We start from the raw sequence: 16,050 nt of genomic DNA, 5'->3' as shown, positions 1-16,050 counted from the left end.
TATGCTAATCTTTCTGTTAAATTCTATGAAGTATCCTTGACAACATGGCCACAGGCTGAAGAATGCTGTGTAAATTGTCTATTGTGAATACTAATGCGAGGAATTGATGTGAAAGGTTAGAGATATGATTCTTCTCTTCCAGGAGTATGAATTCCTCCACGGCTTAAGGGGGCCTGAATGTTCTGTAATCAGTATAATGCTTTCACTGCTCTAACTCTACAACAAAGAACAAAGAAATGTACAGCACAGGAACAGGCCCTTCGGTCCTCCAAGCCCGTGCCGACCATGCTGCCCGACTAAACTACAATCTTCTACACTTCCTGGGTCCGTATCCTTCTATTCCCATCCTATTCATATATTTGTCAAGATGCCCCTTAAATGTCACTATCGTCCCTGCTTCCACCACCTCCTCAGGCAGCGAGTTCCAGGCACCCACTATCCTCTGCGTAAAAAACTTGCCTCGTACATCTACTCTAAACCTTGCCCCTCTCACCTTAAACCTATGCCCCCTAGTAATTGACCCCTCTACCCTGGGGAAAAGCTCTGACCTATCCACTCTGTCTATGCCCCTCATAATTTTGTATACCTCTATCAGGTCGCCCCTCAACCTCCTTCGTTCCAGTGAGAACAAACCGAGTTTATTCAACCGCTCCTCATAGCTAATGCCCTCCATACCAGGCAACATTCTGGTAAATCTCTTCTGCACCCTCTCTAAAGCCTCCACATCCTTCTGGCAGTGTGGCGACCAGAATTGAACACTATACTCCAAGTGTGGCCTAACTACCCAAAAGTTTTCCTGTCACTGGTGCCCATTTGCTATATATGTTAACTAAAGGCTAGTTTATTGATGAAAAAAGGGACATGCTGTCAAAGCTGTTAGTTTTGCATTCATCAGACAAATTCGCAAGAATACCAAATCTCAAAGGGGAACAACAATATATACTGCATGAGAAGAGGGCGCTGATTGGCTGGCAAGTGGGCTCTGATTGGTCGAGGTGTTGACGTGGAGCATGAACCAGGGAACAGTTAACTGCCTAGCTTTTGTCAATCTTTTGCTAATGCCTGGGTCTGTTTGATGCAATCCACTAGTTATTAGGAACCATAGCATACGTACCTGGCATTACACTGCCACTGCTATCAGTTTCTGGTCATGAACCGAAACCTTGGGTTTAAAATAAAGCTTTCCTGGAGCAAACCAGTATGTTATTTCAGTTTTCATCATGCTGATCATAAGGTCAGAGCTGTTACATGCATTGAAGAATAAGTCCCATGTTACATTGCATGTTCACCTCTGAACTGCAAGCTAGTGGACAGTCATTGGCAAACAGCGAATCGTGAAGTATATTCTTAGAGACTGAACCTTTGCATCAAGTCAGCTAGATTGAACAGCTCCTTATCTGTAAATTATCTGATTTTGATGCCAGCATAAGCATTGTAGGATCATAGAATCTACAGTGCAGAAGGAGGCCATTCGAGCCATCGAGTCTGCACCGGCCCTTAGAAAGAGCACCCTACTTAAGCTCACACCTCCAGCCTATCCTCGTAACCCAGTAACCCCACCTAACCTTTTGAACACTAAGGGGCAATTTATCATGACCAATCTACCATCCTGCACATCTTTGGACTGAGAGGAAACCGGAGCACCCGGAGGAAACCCACACACACACAGGGAGAAAGTGCAAACTCCACACAAGTAGTCACCCGATGCCGGAATTGAACCCGGGTCCCTGGTGCTGTGAGGCAGCAGTGCTAACCACTGTGCCACCATGCCGTGGAGGACATCGGAGTGTATGGCAGAGAAATGCATGCTGAAGAAGGTTGGCACTAGCGCACAGCTCTGTTTAACTTCAGAGGTGACTGGGAATGGGGAGTGATCTGCCCGCGGGAGAGCTGCAGGTTTCTGTTTTCTCCTGAATTCAGTAGTACTGAGGGCAGCTGTGGAACTGTTGGCGCTGGCCAAATTTAAACAGCACAGACAAGGAGGAGTAGATAGAGATATTTCAAAACTGCATAATTCATTCGATGCAATATGCTGCATTGATTTCACGAGGGAGTGAGGCTGTTATGATGAGATTTATTTATCTTTGTGTAAAGACAATGCAGATGTTTACAACACCGGAGGAGGTTGCTTGGTCCATTGTGCCTGTGTTAGTTATTTGGCACAGTGCAAAATCTAATCCTGCTGGCCTTGTTTCCCAGCCAGGCCTACAGAAAAGATCCCCAGCATGTTTAGCCTTTTTGAAAGGTATAATCTCTCATTTCTGGTTGATCTATTTTGTGCCTTCTCCAGTGCCTATATTTGATTCACATATGCAGACCAGAACCGTTCAACAAAATTCCAAATGTGGTCTAATTCAGATGATAAACAAGCTGAACAAAATTTCTCTACTGTTCAAATTTATCCCCCTGGAAAAGAATCTCGGTGCTTTGATTTGTCCGCTCTTGCCTCCTCCACAATTCAATAGGTTATTGCTGATCTGATTGTAATCTCAACCCCACATTCCTGCCTACCCCCAAGAATCTTTCACTGCACGGCAGCACGGTGGCACAGTGGTTAGCACTGCTGCCTCACGGCGCCGAGGTCCCAGGTTCGACTGTCTGTGTGGAGTTTGCACAATCTCTCCGTGTCTGCGTGGGTTTCACCCCACAACCCAAAGATGTGCAGGGTAGGTGGATTGGCCACGCTAAATTGCCCCTTAATTGGAAACATTGAATTGGATACTCTAAATTTTTTAATTTTTTAAAAGAATCTTTGACCCCTTGTTAATCAAGAATCTATCCCGCTCTGCCTTAAAAAGTTTCAAAGACTGCGCATCCACTGCCTTTGGAGGAAGAGAGTTCCAAAGGTCCACAGCCCTCCGAAACAAATTCTCCTCATCTCTGTCTTAAATCAGAACCCCTTAGTTTTAAACAGTGACTGTTATTCCACAAAAGTAAACATCGTCTCCACATCCACCCTGTCAAGAACCCTCAGAATCGTTGAAGGTTTAGATTAAGTCACCTCTTTCTCGAAAAACTCCTGTGAGTAAAAACTTAACCTCGCCAACCTCTCCACATAAGACAACCCATCCTTTCCTGGTATTAGCCCAGGAAACCTTCTCTGAAATGAAAAATGAAAACCGCTTATTGTCACAACTGCTTCTATTGCATTTGCATCATTCCTTAAATAAGGAGACCAATACTGTATCCAATACTCCAGATGTGTCTCACCAAGGCCCTGTACAACTGAAGCATAACCTCCCTACTTATGTAATCAATTCCCCTCCGAATAAACAATAACATTCTATTAGCTTTCCCAATTACTTGCTGTACCTGTATACTAACCTTTTGTGATTCATGCACTCAGACACCCAGATCCCTCTGAATCTCAAAGCTCTGCAATCTCTCACCATTTTAAAAAAAAAAGCTCTTTTTATTCTCCCTGCCAAAATGGGCCATTTCACATTTGCCCACATGATACTCCATTTGCCAGATCTTTGCCACTCTTTTAACCTATCTCTGTCCCTTTGTAGCCTCCTTACTTACTCTTCCCAAGTTTATTTTCCTACCTATCTTTGTGTCATCAGCAAATTTAGCAACCATGCCTTTAGTCCTTCCATCCAAGTCAGTAGTATGAATTGTCAGAAGTTGAGGGCCCCAGCACTGATCTCTGTGGCACATCACTCATTACGTCCTGCCAACCAGAAAAAGACCCATTTATGCCTGCCCCTGTTTCCTGTTGGCTAGTCCAATCTTCTATCCGTGCCAATATGATCCCTGTATTCCTCCTTCTTCCCTTTTTGAATAAATGATATACATTTGCTATCTTCCAGTCTAATGGAACCTTCCAGGAATTTGGGACAATTGAAACCAATGCATCAACTGGGCTGGTTGCGCAAACGCGCCCAGTTCTGCGAGTTCAGGCCGACATTATCAGAAGTGCTGCGAGACTGGTTGGTTTGCGGGATCAGAGATGGGGCACCCAAGAGCGTTTATTGAGTGAAACTGACCTGGACCTCAAAAAAAACGACTGCGATGGCTTTGTCCCAGGAGTGTGCAGAACGCGGTGGCCAGGAACTCGGAGCGATGGCTGTCCTGAACCTCGGTCGCCTAGCTCTCCCGTGTGGCAATTCCGGACTCCCGTCATTGGGAGTTACGGTCCGGATGGAACTGGATACCAGAGCTGAGATCTTAGTGATTAGCCGCTGCACATATGACCAAATTCGCTCAGGGATACGTGCCTTAGCATTGAGAGATACTGCTGTCTGGCTGATGATGTATGCAGGGGAACCATTGGAGATTGCGGGCACCTCGGAAGCCCCAATGGAATATGGGGCTCAGTTGGTAATCTACCACTAATGGTGGTGAAAGGTTCAGGCCCACATTTGCTGGGACTGGACTGACTAAAGTGCTACCAACTGGACTGGCAGCGAGTTTGTCGAATGTACCCTAACAGGGTATTGGCACACTTCCGGGGGTGTTCCAAGAGGGCCTCGGTGACATCTGGGGGAGGGGTTAGGCCATCCAGCAGGCACGTACCAAAGAATTCCACTGAACTCCATTTACTTTTGGGCCTGGTCAACTATTATGGGAAATTCATCCCGAACTTGGTGACTGTCTTGTCCCCACTGCACCCAGAGGGCCAGTGGTGGATATGGGAGCCGCTGCAGCAGAGAGCGTTCAATAAAGTAAAATGGCGATTGTCGTCTTCCCATTTGCTGACTCACTTTGAGCCATCAAAGCCGGTTTGCTCACATATGACACCTCGCCCTACTGAATCAGGGCCGTCCTGGCACACAGGATGGACGATGGTACCGAGAGACCCATCGCGTTTACTTCACGCATTTTGGTGGCGGCAGATTGAAATTATGCCCAAATAGAAAAGGAAGGTTTGTCACTGGTGTTCAGCATAAAGCAATTCCATCAGTATGTTTATGAACATACATTCATGGCTTATACCAACCATAAACCCCTCTTGGACAGGGGACTGGTTATAACCTGACACGAGCCCCAGGAATCTGCAACATCAGAGTCTCTGTGACCTGAATCTGATTTACTCAGATAAGGGTGTGGGGCTACCCCCGCTATTCCTCGGACTGCTGAGATATAAATACCCAGCCCGGGTGTGGGCGGGTGCGGGAGACCCTTTGGGGAGTCGGGGGGTGTAGAGCTAGGAGAATAAAACCAAACTTTGCTACAGTCATCACTTCTGAAGTGGTCACTTGCCTGAGATTTCTTCCAAACACGATGCAAAGTTTATTCAGGAGATGTTGTTCACACTATACTGTTGCTAACTTTTGGTTCTTAATTTGGCTCTATTTAATCACGTTTGCTCAAGAGTCGCCAGGTATCTTTCAACACCGCCACAAGGTTCAGAACCGAATACTGATCAATGACTCGATACACCAGTTAGCAAGTTCAAAAGCAATGCTCATTTATTTACACACAGTCAAATCTACTCATGCATAAACTCTACAAACTAAACTACCACTATTACTAAGGCCTATACTTAGTTCGGGCGCCCACTCAGTCAGAGGAACAATGGCCGTTGCTCAGTTCTGAGGCTGCTGGGTTGAGCTGTTTACAGGGTAGCAACTAGGAGCGTCTATCTCGTAGCGTGCGTTGACTTGGAACTTACTTGGTCTGCTGTAGCTGCTAGGCTGGTGTCTCTCTTCGCTGAGAGCCAGAGCCAAAGCCAAAGGAGAAAGATTCTCCCTTGGGGAATACCTCTTATACTGTAAAGGGCTTCGCGCTCTTTTGGGTGGGACTTGAACTTGGGCTCAATTAATTGGACCTTTCCCAATCATTCTTATCGATCTTCCTCCAATAGAGGGGTGGTTCCCTGGTTGCTGGGCGTGTCCTGGGTGGCCGTTGGTCTGCTTTGTTTTAGTCTCTTCTGGCGCCGGGGTGTCTGCCTTAACATTGTTTATCTAAATGTTTCCCTTTTGTCCCCGGAGATGGCTCATTAGTATGTAGATTGCTTGGTAGTTTCTGTCCTGTCTGAGCGTTTAAGGTTCTAATCAACAGACAGAGCTTGCACCTGCTTGTTTCTCAGTATTGTCCAATTTTCCCTGCAGTCTTTGCAAGTGTCCATTTTGTAACCGGGACGTGGGCATCCCAGATGGCTACAATACAAGATGGAGAACTGAAGCCGGCGCCAACACTCTGCTGACGTCACTCCAGATCTCACAGTGTTCCACCAGCAGGGATGTATTCCTTAATAAAGAACACCCCTCCCCCTTTACTACTTTAGTACAAATGACAACCTTTCTTTTTTGTAAAATATTTTTATTCTCCATTTTCACATTTTCTTCATTTGATGCTGTGTCTTGTCCGTGTTGCATAAAATGTACTGTGCAGCAAGAGGTCATTCAGCCCAACTGATCCATACCTGTGTTTATTTTGTACATCGGTTTCCTCCCACTCCTCTTCTTCTCAACCTATCAACATACTCTTCTCTCCCTTTCTCCCTCGTGCTTATTTAGCTTACCGTTAAATCTATGTGTGTCTCAACTGCTCCTTGTGCTAGCGAGTGCCAAATTCTGTGGGTAAAGAGGCTTTTCTTAAATTTCCTGCTGGATTTATTAGTGACTATCTTGTATTTACGACCCCAGTCCTGCTTTCTGTGTCAAATTGATTTCCTGCCTGTCAATCCTTTTGAATTATTTTATGCTCCATTTGAGCTGTTGGTAATCCTTCCACTTTTGTGCTATCAGCAAACCGGGATAGTGTGCTCTCTCTGTCCGAAGTTCAATAGCCTTTGATAGGCCACAAAATGGTTCATCTTTTCTTTCTTGAATTAATCCTAAATGTGTTGTTTCTTCTATTTGAACTAATTTGCTGTATTTCGATTTAAGCTTGAATTTCCGTAACAAGCTTGCTTTGACGCACTTCATTGGATGCCTTTTGAAATCCATACACTGCATTCCCTTGATCCATCAATTCGCTATTTTAATATTAAAAGATTTTTATTATTGTATTTTAATATTTTTAAAAATGCATGTGAACACACCACAGTTCATCTTTAAATCCAAGAAAAAGCTGCGACATGATTTGTTGTGTATAATTGGTTTTCTCAATCACTTGTTAAAAACATGTCCTTTTCAAATGGAAAACAGCAGATTGCTCTTCTGCCCCCACCAGGGTCACCACATAGTGGGGTATCAACAAAGGTGATGCTCTGTGCGGAGGTTAACTGAAACATACTATTAGTACAAATACATGATGTGGAGATGCCGACGTTGGACTGGGGTGAGCACAGTACGAAGTCTTACAACACCAGGTGAAAGTCCAACAGGTTTGTTTCGATGTCACTAGCTTTCGGAGCGCTGCTCCTTCCTCAGGTGAATGAAGAGGCCTGTTCCAGAAACACATATATAGACAAATTCAAAGATGCCAAACAATGCTAGGAATGCGAGCATTAGTAGGTGATTAAATCTTTACAGATCCAGAGATGTGGTAACCCCAGGTTAAAGAGGTGTGAATTGTATCAAGCCAGGACAGTTGGTAGGATTTCACAGGCCAGATGGTGGGGGATGAATGTAATGCGACATGAATCCCAGGTCCCGGTTGAGGCCGCACTCATGTGTGCGGAACTTGGCTATAAGTTTCTGCTCAGCGATTTTGCGTTGTCGCGGGTCCTGAAGGCCGCCTTGGAGAACGCTTACCCGGAGATCAGAGGCTGAATGCCCTTGACTGCTGAAGTGTTCCCCGACTGGAAGGGAACATTCCTGCCTGGTGATTGTTGCGCGATGTCCGTTCATTCGTTGTCGCAGCGTCTGCATGGTCTCGCCAATGTACCACGCTTCGGGACATCCTTTCCTGCAGCGTATGAGGTAGGCAACGTTGGCCGAGTCGCACGAGTATGTACCGCGTACCTGGTGGGTGGTGTTCTCACGTGTAATAGTGGTAGCCATGTCGATGATCTGGCACGTCTTGCAGAGATTGCCATGACAGGGTTGTGTGGTGTCGTGGTCACTGTTCTGAAGACTGGGTAGTTTGCTGCAAACAATGGTTCGTTTGAGGTTGCGCAGTTGTTTGAAGGCAAGTAGTGGGGGGTGTGGGGATGACCTTGGCAAGATGTTCATCGTCATCAATGATGTGTTGAAGGCTGTGAAGAAGATGACGTAGTTTCTCCGCTCCGGGGAAGTACTGGACGACAAAGGGTATTCTGTCGGTTGTGTCCCATGTTTGTCTTCTGAGGAGGTCGGTCCGGTTTTTCGCTGTGGCGCGTTGGAACTGTCGATCGATGAGTCGAGTGCCATATCCCGTTCGTACGAGGGCATCTTTCAACGTCTGTAGATGTCTGTTACGCTCCTCCTCATCTGAGCAGATCCTGTGTATACGGAGCGCTTGTCCATAGGGGATGGCTTCTTTAATGTGTTTAGGGTGGAAGCTGGAGAAGTGGAGCATCATGAGGTTATCCGTGGGTTTGCGGTAAAGCGAAGTGCTGAGGTGACCGTCCTTGATGGAGACGAGTGTGTCCAAGAATGCAACTGATTTTGGAGAGTAGTCCATGGTGAGTCTGATGGTTGGATGGAACTTATTAATGTCATCGTGTAGTCGTTTCAGTGATTCTTCGCCGTGGGTCCAAAGGAAAAATATGTCATCGATGTATCTGGTGTATAACGTCGGTTGAAGGTCCTGTGCGGTGAGTAGGTCCTGTTCAAACTTGTGCATGAAGATGTTGGCGTATTGGGGTGCGAATTTGGTCCCCATGGCTGTTCCGTGCGTCTGGATGAAGAACTTGTTGTCGAAGGTGAAGACGTTGTGATCCAGAATGAAGCGGATGAGTTGCAGAATTGTGTCTGGAGATTGGCAGTTGTTGGTGTTGAGTACTGAGGCTGTTGCAGCAATGCCGTCGTCATGGGGGATGCTGGTGTAGAGTGCCGAGACGTCCATTGTGACGAGGAATGTTCCTGGTTCAACTGGTCCATGGGTGCTGAGTTTCTGTAGGAAGTCCGTCGTGTCGCGACAGAAGCTGGGTGTACCTTGTACGATGGGTTTCAAGATGCCCTCGATGTAGCCAGAGAGGTTCTCACACAGGGTCCCATTGCCTGAAACGATAGGGCGGCCTGGTGTGTTGGCCTTATGTATTTTCGGGAGGCAGTAGAGATCTCCAATGCAGGGAGTACGTGGGATGAGAGCACGTAGGGTGCTCTGAAGATCTGGATCCAAGGTCTTGATCAGTCTGTTAAGTTGGCGGATGCGTTCCTTGGTCGGATCTGCAGGTAACTGTCTGTAGTGTTCTTGGTTGTTCAGTTGTCGGTATACTTCTTTGCAGTAGTCCGTTCTGTTCAGTACAAATACAGGAAGAAGTCTTACAACACCAGGTTAAAGTCCAACAGGTTTGTTTCAAACACTAGCTTTCGGAGCACTTCTTCCTCAGGTGAATGAAGAGGTAGGTTCCAGAAACATATATATAGACAAAGTCTAAGATGCAAGACAATGCTTTGAATGCGAGCATTTACAGGGAATTAAGTCTTTACAGATCCAGAGATAGGGGTAACCCCAGGTTAAAGAGGTGTGAATTGTCTCAAGCCAGGACAGTGGTAAGATTTTGCAAGCCCAGGCCAGATGGTGGGGGATGAATGTAATGCGACATGAATCCCAGGTCTCGGTTGAGGGCGCACTCATGTGTGCGGAACTTGGCTATAAGTTTCTGCTCGGCGATTTTGCGTTGTCGCATGTCCTGAAGGCCGCCTTGGAGAACGCTTACCCGGAGATCAGAGGCTGAATGCCCTTGACTGCTGAAGTGTTCCCCGACTGGAAGGGAACATTCCTGCCATGGTCTACCTCGTATGAGGTGGACGAGGAGCAGTTTGTGTTTCTGTGGAACAAATGCATTGAGTGAGCTTCTCCTGGCTGGCAACGTCGAGTAAATCTGCTCTGTAATGGTTATCTGCAGAGAAACACCCTGATTGAAGATTTCCACCCCAATTTAATGTAGATCACACCGGTGTTGTGAGAATAGATTTTCGCTGTAAAGTTGGGTTTATGATCTTGTGCTCAATGAAGAAGGAACTTTAACATACTGATCCGTTTAAATACAGTAAAGAATTGTCATTAACTTGACGCAGTGGTCTGTTCTGCGTGGTAAAACATTTAATTGGTGAATCTTGACGTTATATGGGAACTCGCTGGTTGCAAAATGTCTCAATTGTTATTTTCTCAGAGAATTATGATAACTGGAGTCCGAGATTAACAGTATCACACAGCACAGAAAAGGCCCTTCAGCCCATCGTGTAAACACCTCGTCATTCTAATCCCATTTTTCACTACTTGGCCCACAGCCTTGTGTGTCCTGGGATTACAAGTGCAATTACAAGATTAACATGGAATATTTTGGAGCTTTGTTGGGGCCATTCTTTGCTCCCATTAATATTTCTAAGATATTGGCAGGATCTCAAAACACTGTCCAAACTATATTGGTGGCATAGTGGTATTGTGGCTGGACTAGTAATCTATAATATATAATAATCTTATTATTCACAAGTAGGCTTATTAACACTGCAATTAAGTTACTGTGAAAAACCCCTAGTTGCCACATTTCGGAGCCTGTTCGGGTACACAGAGAGAGAATCCAAAATGTCCAAGTTATCTAACGGCACATTTTTCAGGACTTGGTGGGAGGAAACCGGAACACCCGGAGGAAACCCATGCAGGCACACAGAGAACGTGCAGACTCCACACAGACAGTGACCCAAGCCAGGAATCGAACCTGGGACCCTGGCTCTGTGAAGCAACAGTGCTACCCACTATGCTACCGTAATCTAGAGAACCAGAGTACTGCTCTGGGGATCCGGGATCAAATCCCACCACTGCAGGTGGTGAAAATTGATTGAATAAAAATCTGGAATCAAAAGTTTAATGGCAACCACGCAACCATTGTCGTTTGTCATAAAAATTCATCTGGTTCACTAATGTACTTTGGGAAGGAAATCCGCTGTCCTTACCTGGTCTGGCCGACATCTGACTCCAGACCCACAACAATGTTATTTACTCTTAACAGCTCCTGCAAGGACAATGAGGGGTGGTCCAGCCAGCAACACCCACATGCCATGAGTGAATTAAGAAATATATAAATCTTCATTAAAAAAAATAATAAATTTAGAGTACCCAATTATTTTTTTTCCAATTAAGGGGCAATTTAGCGTGGCCAATCCACCTAACCAGCACATCTTTTTGGTTGTGGGGGCGAAACCCACGCAAACACGGGGAGAATGTGCAAACTCCACACGGACAGTGACCCAGGGCCGGGATTCGAACCCGGGTCCTCAGCGCCATAGTCCCAGTGCTAACCGCTGCGCCACCATGTTGCCCTCAATCTTCATTTCTTTAACCAGATTTTAAAAAGTCCTTAACTTATTTACTGAAAATGCAGTGAGAGTTTCCTAATCCCTCATCCATCCAAAATCACAAATGAGTTTTTGAAGAAATATAACTTCATAAATAATTGTCCAACCTTAGTGATTCAAAACACAAAACGTTCTGATATGAAAAGTAGGAGTGTTGCAAGCATTGCATTTTGAAGCAAAATGGCTTTAGCTTTCTAATAAAACACCAATTCGTGAAGTAATAAAGCATTGATAAACCTGACATTTTTTCCCCTCCGTCTTCATCGCAGATGATCCACAATTACATGGAGCACTTGGAACGAACAAAACTTCACCAGTTACTTGGGGTAGACCTGCAGGAACCTGGAGTGCACAACAGAGTTAGGTAAACTTCCTCGCTTTTGTTATCTCCTTTAGGCAGAATAAAAATGTCGATGTGTTTGGGATCATGTGATCAGTGACCCATTTGCCTAATAACAGAGCAGTGAACAATAGTTTGGCTGATGTCGGTCAAGTGCCCTGTATAATCGAGCAGTCGCTGGCTAATAGGCTGGAATTAAAACAATTATGCTGAGAGCAGTGATTAAATAGCTGTAAAGTTGTTGGTAAAGCAGCGTCTCTATTAATAATTGTTTTTCGAAGGATGGTTTTAGGCTTGTAAGTTTTTGGGTATGTTATGTAAGAGCCCAATCTGACCATTTGTGCTTAACAATGAGGGTTCCTTTTATGTACATGCATTATGTAAGCTGTGGATGTTTGCAGCCAATCAGCAGGGTAGTTGCGGAGGGTGCGGGGATGGATAACGGAGTGATGGTTGCGAGTGCTGCAGCAGTGATGCTGAGGTGATCGGCGTTGGATTTTAAATATTAGCAGGATGATGTCATTCTGTGTGAGCTGCTGCAGAATGTAGCTCGTTGGGTGTGCTGATGGCATTGTTTCGAACACACGCTTTTGTGGCTGTGGTTGAGTGACAGATTTTTCAGTCCAAGGATACACCCTCAACCCCTGTGTAACCTTCCCACAGTGTTCTGGCCTCTGAACACAACCATGCCAGCACAGAGCCATGAGTCCTGGTTGCATGCTTCTGTTTGTGTTTGGCTTTGTTGGCGGGGCGGTGGTCATTAATTCAGCTATCCTGGTATCGATATCTGTTCTGCTGCTTGTGCACTATTCCGTTTCAACAGGCCTTCCAGCACTGACACAGAACCTTCCAAGGAAAATAAGGTACTCACAGGTTTTGTGGCCTATCCATGTGTGTCTCGCTGCTGTTATTTTCTGTTTGTGATGTTTCTCGTTATATATGCATATTCCTTTCTTCTCTTTCCCCCCCCCCCCCCCCCCCCTGTTTGACCCGACTTAGCAACTTATTAAAATGCTTGTATTTAACTGAATAAGAGTGCACGTCCTCCTTCACAGCATTTTATTATGCCTTTGTTAAATGTTCATAGTCATAGTCATAGAATTTACAGTGCAGATGTTGTGAACATCCTTTTTTTAAAAAATGCAGAATGTATTCCTTGCAAGTATTAAGGATTCTAGTCTCTTTTTTTATTTGTATCTGAATAAAATAGCTATTGTTTCTGAAAATCTAAATAAATACAGTGAATGGTATTGTTGCACTAGGCATTCCGTGGATAATAGTTGCAGCACTGTCTGAAAGCGGTACAGTTCTGTTTAGTAATATTTGTGCTTTTTATTACTTTTCTCGTGCCACAAGTACATAAAACTAACTTGTAAGTTGGTAGCAATGTGTAGTTGACAACTAGTTGGTGACAATTTAGTTGTGTGCATTTCCAATGAAATAAATTTATTCCAGTTCTTGGGACATTTTTGTGTGATTTTCTTTTAAGTTAACTGAATAAAGCATTACTTTGTTTCAATGTACTTATTGGAATACTACCGCATGTTCAAATGCTGTGCTTTGGACCTGTGAAGGGGCAGTAATTTATTTATTTTAATGTGAATTGTAATGCAGTTTAAAAGGTTTTACTAGCTTGCTACATATTAACTTAAAGCAGCCAAACTGCAAGTTTAACTAGTTTTCTGAATACATTGTCGTTTTGAATCTTACAAATTACACTTGTTCCTGGAATCAGGAACCCATTTTGTCATCGGTTTTAATTATTCCAGGCTGCAGTTAAAAGACTTGGATCTCGAGCTTCATTGCAGTGTTCAGAAATTTACAATTATTGGTTTAAGAGTTGATAATTCTGATGTTTTATGGTTAGTTTGTATGTCAGCTGATGAAGAGATAACGTAGTTAAACACCGAAGCTTTAAGTGCACCGAAGGAGTTAACATGCAAAAGATTAGGGCTGCCAGCGTGTTAATCATTCATGTGTAAATTCACATTGTATGAGAGGAGTCACAACTTCAAACTGTCCTGTTTGTGAGCTATGACCATTGCCAACCGGGAGAGTTGAATATTAAAGTTGCAGTGTAAATGTATCCTTCTGGTTTACTCTTGAGGTTGTATGTTAAATTGATTTTATAATTCATAGAATAAGTGAAAAGATGCATTAACAACTGTATTTCACCAATTGTGAACTTGAACGTTGTCATTTAAATCTGTGATGTTCATAATGCGACTTGAGAGCCACTTGTGACCCGCTATTTTCCATCTGTGACCGCCCCCCCCCCCCCCCGGGAGACTTGCTATTCTCTGCGTGACTGGGCCTTTGCCTACTTTCCAACTATGATATTGCTGGATCTGTGATAGCGACTGGTGTAAAAATTTATATAAGATGGATGGGTACTGGGAGTATGGCCCTCAACAATCTGCTACAACCTGGAATAAAGTTCCTCACAGTGCAAATGCGATGGCCACATTCTATCAAGATTTAAACAAAGCATGAATAAATAGCTTGTTGTTGTATTCCTTTACACTTGTTTTGTTCACTTGTTTCTAGTATTGTTCAATTTTTGGAAGTGACCCTTTTTGCAAGAGTTTCACTCTCACGAATACTTCTTCATGCTGAAAGAGGTATTATAGGCTCAATCTAACCGTGGTAGTTGAGCTAATGTTATGATCTTGATGCGGAGATACCGGTGTTGGACTGGGGTGAGCACAGTAAGAAGTCTTACAACACCAGGTTAAAGTCCAACAGGTTTGTTTCAAACACTAGCTTTCGGAGCACTGCTCCTTCCTCAGGCGAATGAAAAGGTATGTTCCAGGATCTGTAAACACTTAATTACCTTCATCCCCCACCATCTGGCCTGGGCTTGCGAAATCTTACCACTGTCCTGGCTTGAGACAATTCACACTTCTTTAACCTGGTGTTACCCCTATCTCTGGATCTGTAAAGACTTAATTACCTTCAAATGCTCGCATTCGAAGCATTGTCTTGCATCTTTGAATTTGTCTGTATATATGTTTCTGGAACATACCTCTTCATTCACCGGAGGAAGGAGCAGTGCTCCGAAAGCTAGTGTTTGAAACAATGGACTTTAACCTGGTGTTGTAAGACTTCTTACTGTTATGATCTTGAACACAGATATGCTTGCATTGTACTCAATATTCAGAAGTGGATTACTACTTGGAACTATGATGTTGTTGCCATTACAGAGACCTGGTTGAGGGAAGGGCAGGATTGGCAGCTAAACGTTCCAGGATTTAGATGTTTCAGGCGGGATAGAGGGGGATGTAAAAGGGGAGGCGGAGTTGCGCTACTTGTTCAGGAGAGTATCACAGCTATACAGCGAGAGGACACCTCAGAGGGCAGTGAGGCTATATGGGTAGAGATCAGGAATAAGAAGGGTGCAGTCACAATGTTGGGGGTATACTACAGGCCTCCCAACAGCCAGCGGGAGATAGAGGAGCAGATAGGTAGACAGATTTTGGAAAAGAGTAAAAACAACAGGGTTGTGGTGATGGGAGACTTCAACTTCCCCAATATTGACTGGGACTCACTTAGTGCCAGGGGCTTAGACGGGGCAGAGTTTGTAAGGAGCATCCAGGAGGGCTTCTTAAAACAATATGTAAACAGTCCAACTAGGGAAGGGGCGGTACTGGACCTGGTATTGGGGAATGAGCCCGGCCAGGTGGTAGATGTTTCAGTAGGGGAGCATTTCGGTAACAGTGACCACAATTCAGTAAGTTTTAAAGTACTGGTGGACAAGGATAAGAGTGGTCCGAGGATGAATGTGCTAAATTGGGGGAAGGCTAATTATAACAATATTAGGCGGGAACTGAAGAACATAGATTGGGGGCGGATGTTTGAGGGCAAATCAACATCTGACATGTGGGAGGCTTTCAAGTGTCAGTTGAAAGGAATACAGGACAGGCATGTTCCTGTGAGGAAGAAAGATAAATACGGCAATTTTCGGGAACCTTGGATGACGAGTGATATTGTAGGCCTCGTCAAAAAGAAAAAGGAGGCATTTGTCAGGGCTAAAAGGCTGGGAACAGACGAAGCCTGTGTGGCATATAAGGAAAGTAGGAAGGAACTTAAGCAAGGAGTCAGGAGGGCTAGAAGGGGTCATGAAAAGTCATTGGCAAATAGGGTTAAGGAAAATCCCAAGGCTTTTTACACTTACATAAAAAGCAAGAGGGTAGCCAGGGAAAGGGTTGGCCCACTGAAGGATAGGCAAGGGAATCTATGTGTGGAGCCAGAGGAAATGGGCGAGGTACTAAATGAATACTTTGCATCAGTATTCACCAAAGAGAAGGAATTGGTAGATGTTGAGTCTGGAGAAGGGGGTGTAGATAGCCTGGGTCACATTGTGATCCAAAAAGA

The 16,050-nt window shown here is 44.6% G+C and overlaps 1 protein-coding gene across 11 annotated transcripts in view; it reads left to right on the top strand.

Moving 5' to 3' along the window:
• The first annotated feature begins 11,565 nt into the window (after positions 1-11,565).
• Positions 11,566-16,050, top strand: part of LOC140395719 (C-Jun-amino-terminal kinase-interacting protein 4-like) — a 128,303-nt gene continuing 123,818 nt past the window's right edge. For 3 of the 11 annotated variants that reach the window (XM_072483846.1, XM_072483845.1, XM_072483843.1), the window contains exon 1: positions 11,566-11,700. In XM_072483846.1, the coding sequence (XP_072339947.1) occupies positions 11,606-11,700 (95 nt within the window). In that variant the 5' untranslated portion in view covers positions 11,566-11,605. Of the gene's footprint in view, positions 11,701-12,155; positions 12,540-16,050 lie in introns of those variants that run through there. The other 8 variants (XM_072483841.1, XM_072483839.1, XM_072483840.1 and 5 more) reach the window with 5 other exon arrangements.

This window comes from Scyliorhinus torazame, chromosome 18, assembly GCF_047496885.1.
Source record: "Scyliorhinus torazame isolate Kashiwa2021f chromosome 18, sScyTor2.1, whole genome shotgun sequence".
In the NCBI taxonomy this organism is placed as follows: domain Eukaryota; kingdom Metazoa; phylum Chordata; class Chondrichthyes; order Carcharhiniformes; family Scyliorhinidae; genus Scyliorhinus; species Scyliorhinus torazame.
The sequence above is the reverse complement of the archived record's forward strand: the minus strand, read 5'-3'. Positions and strand labels throughout refer to the sequence as shown.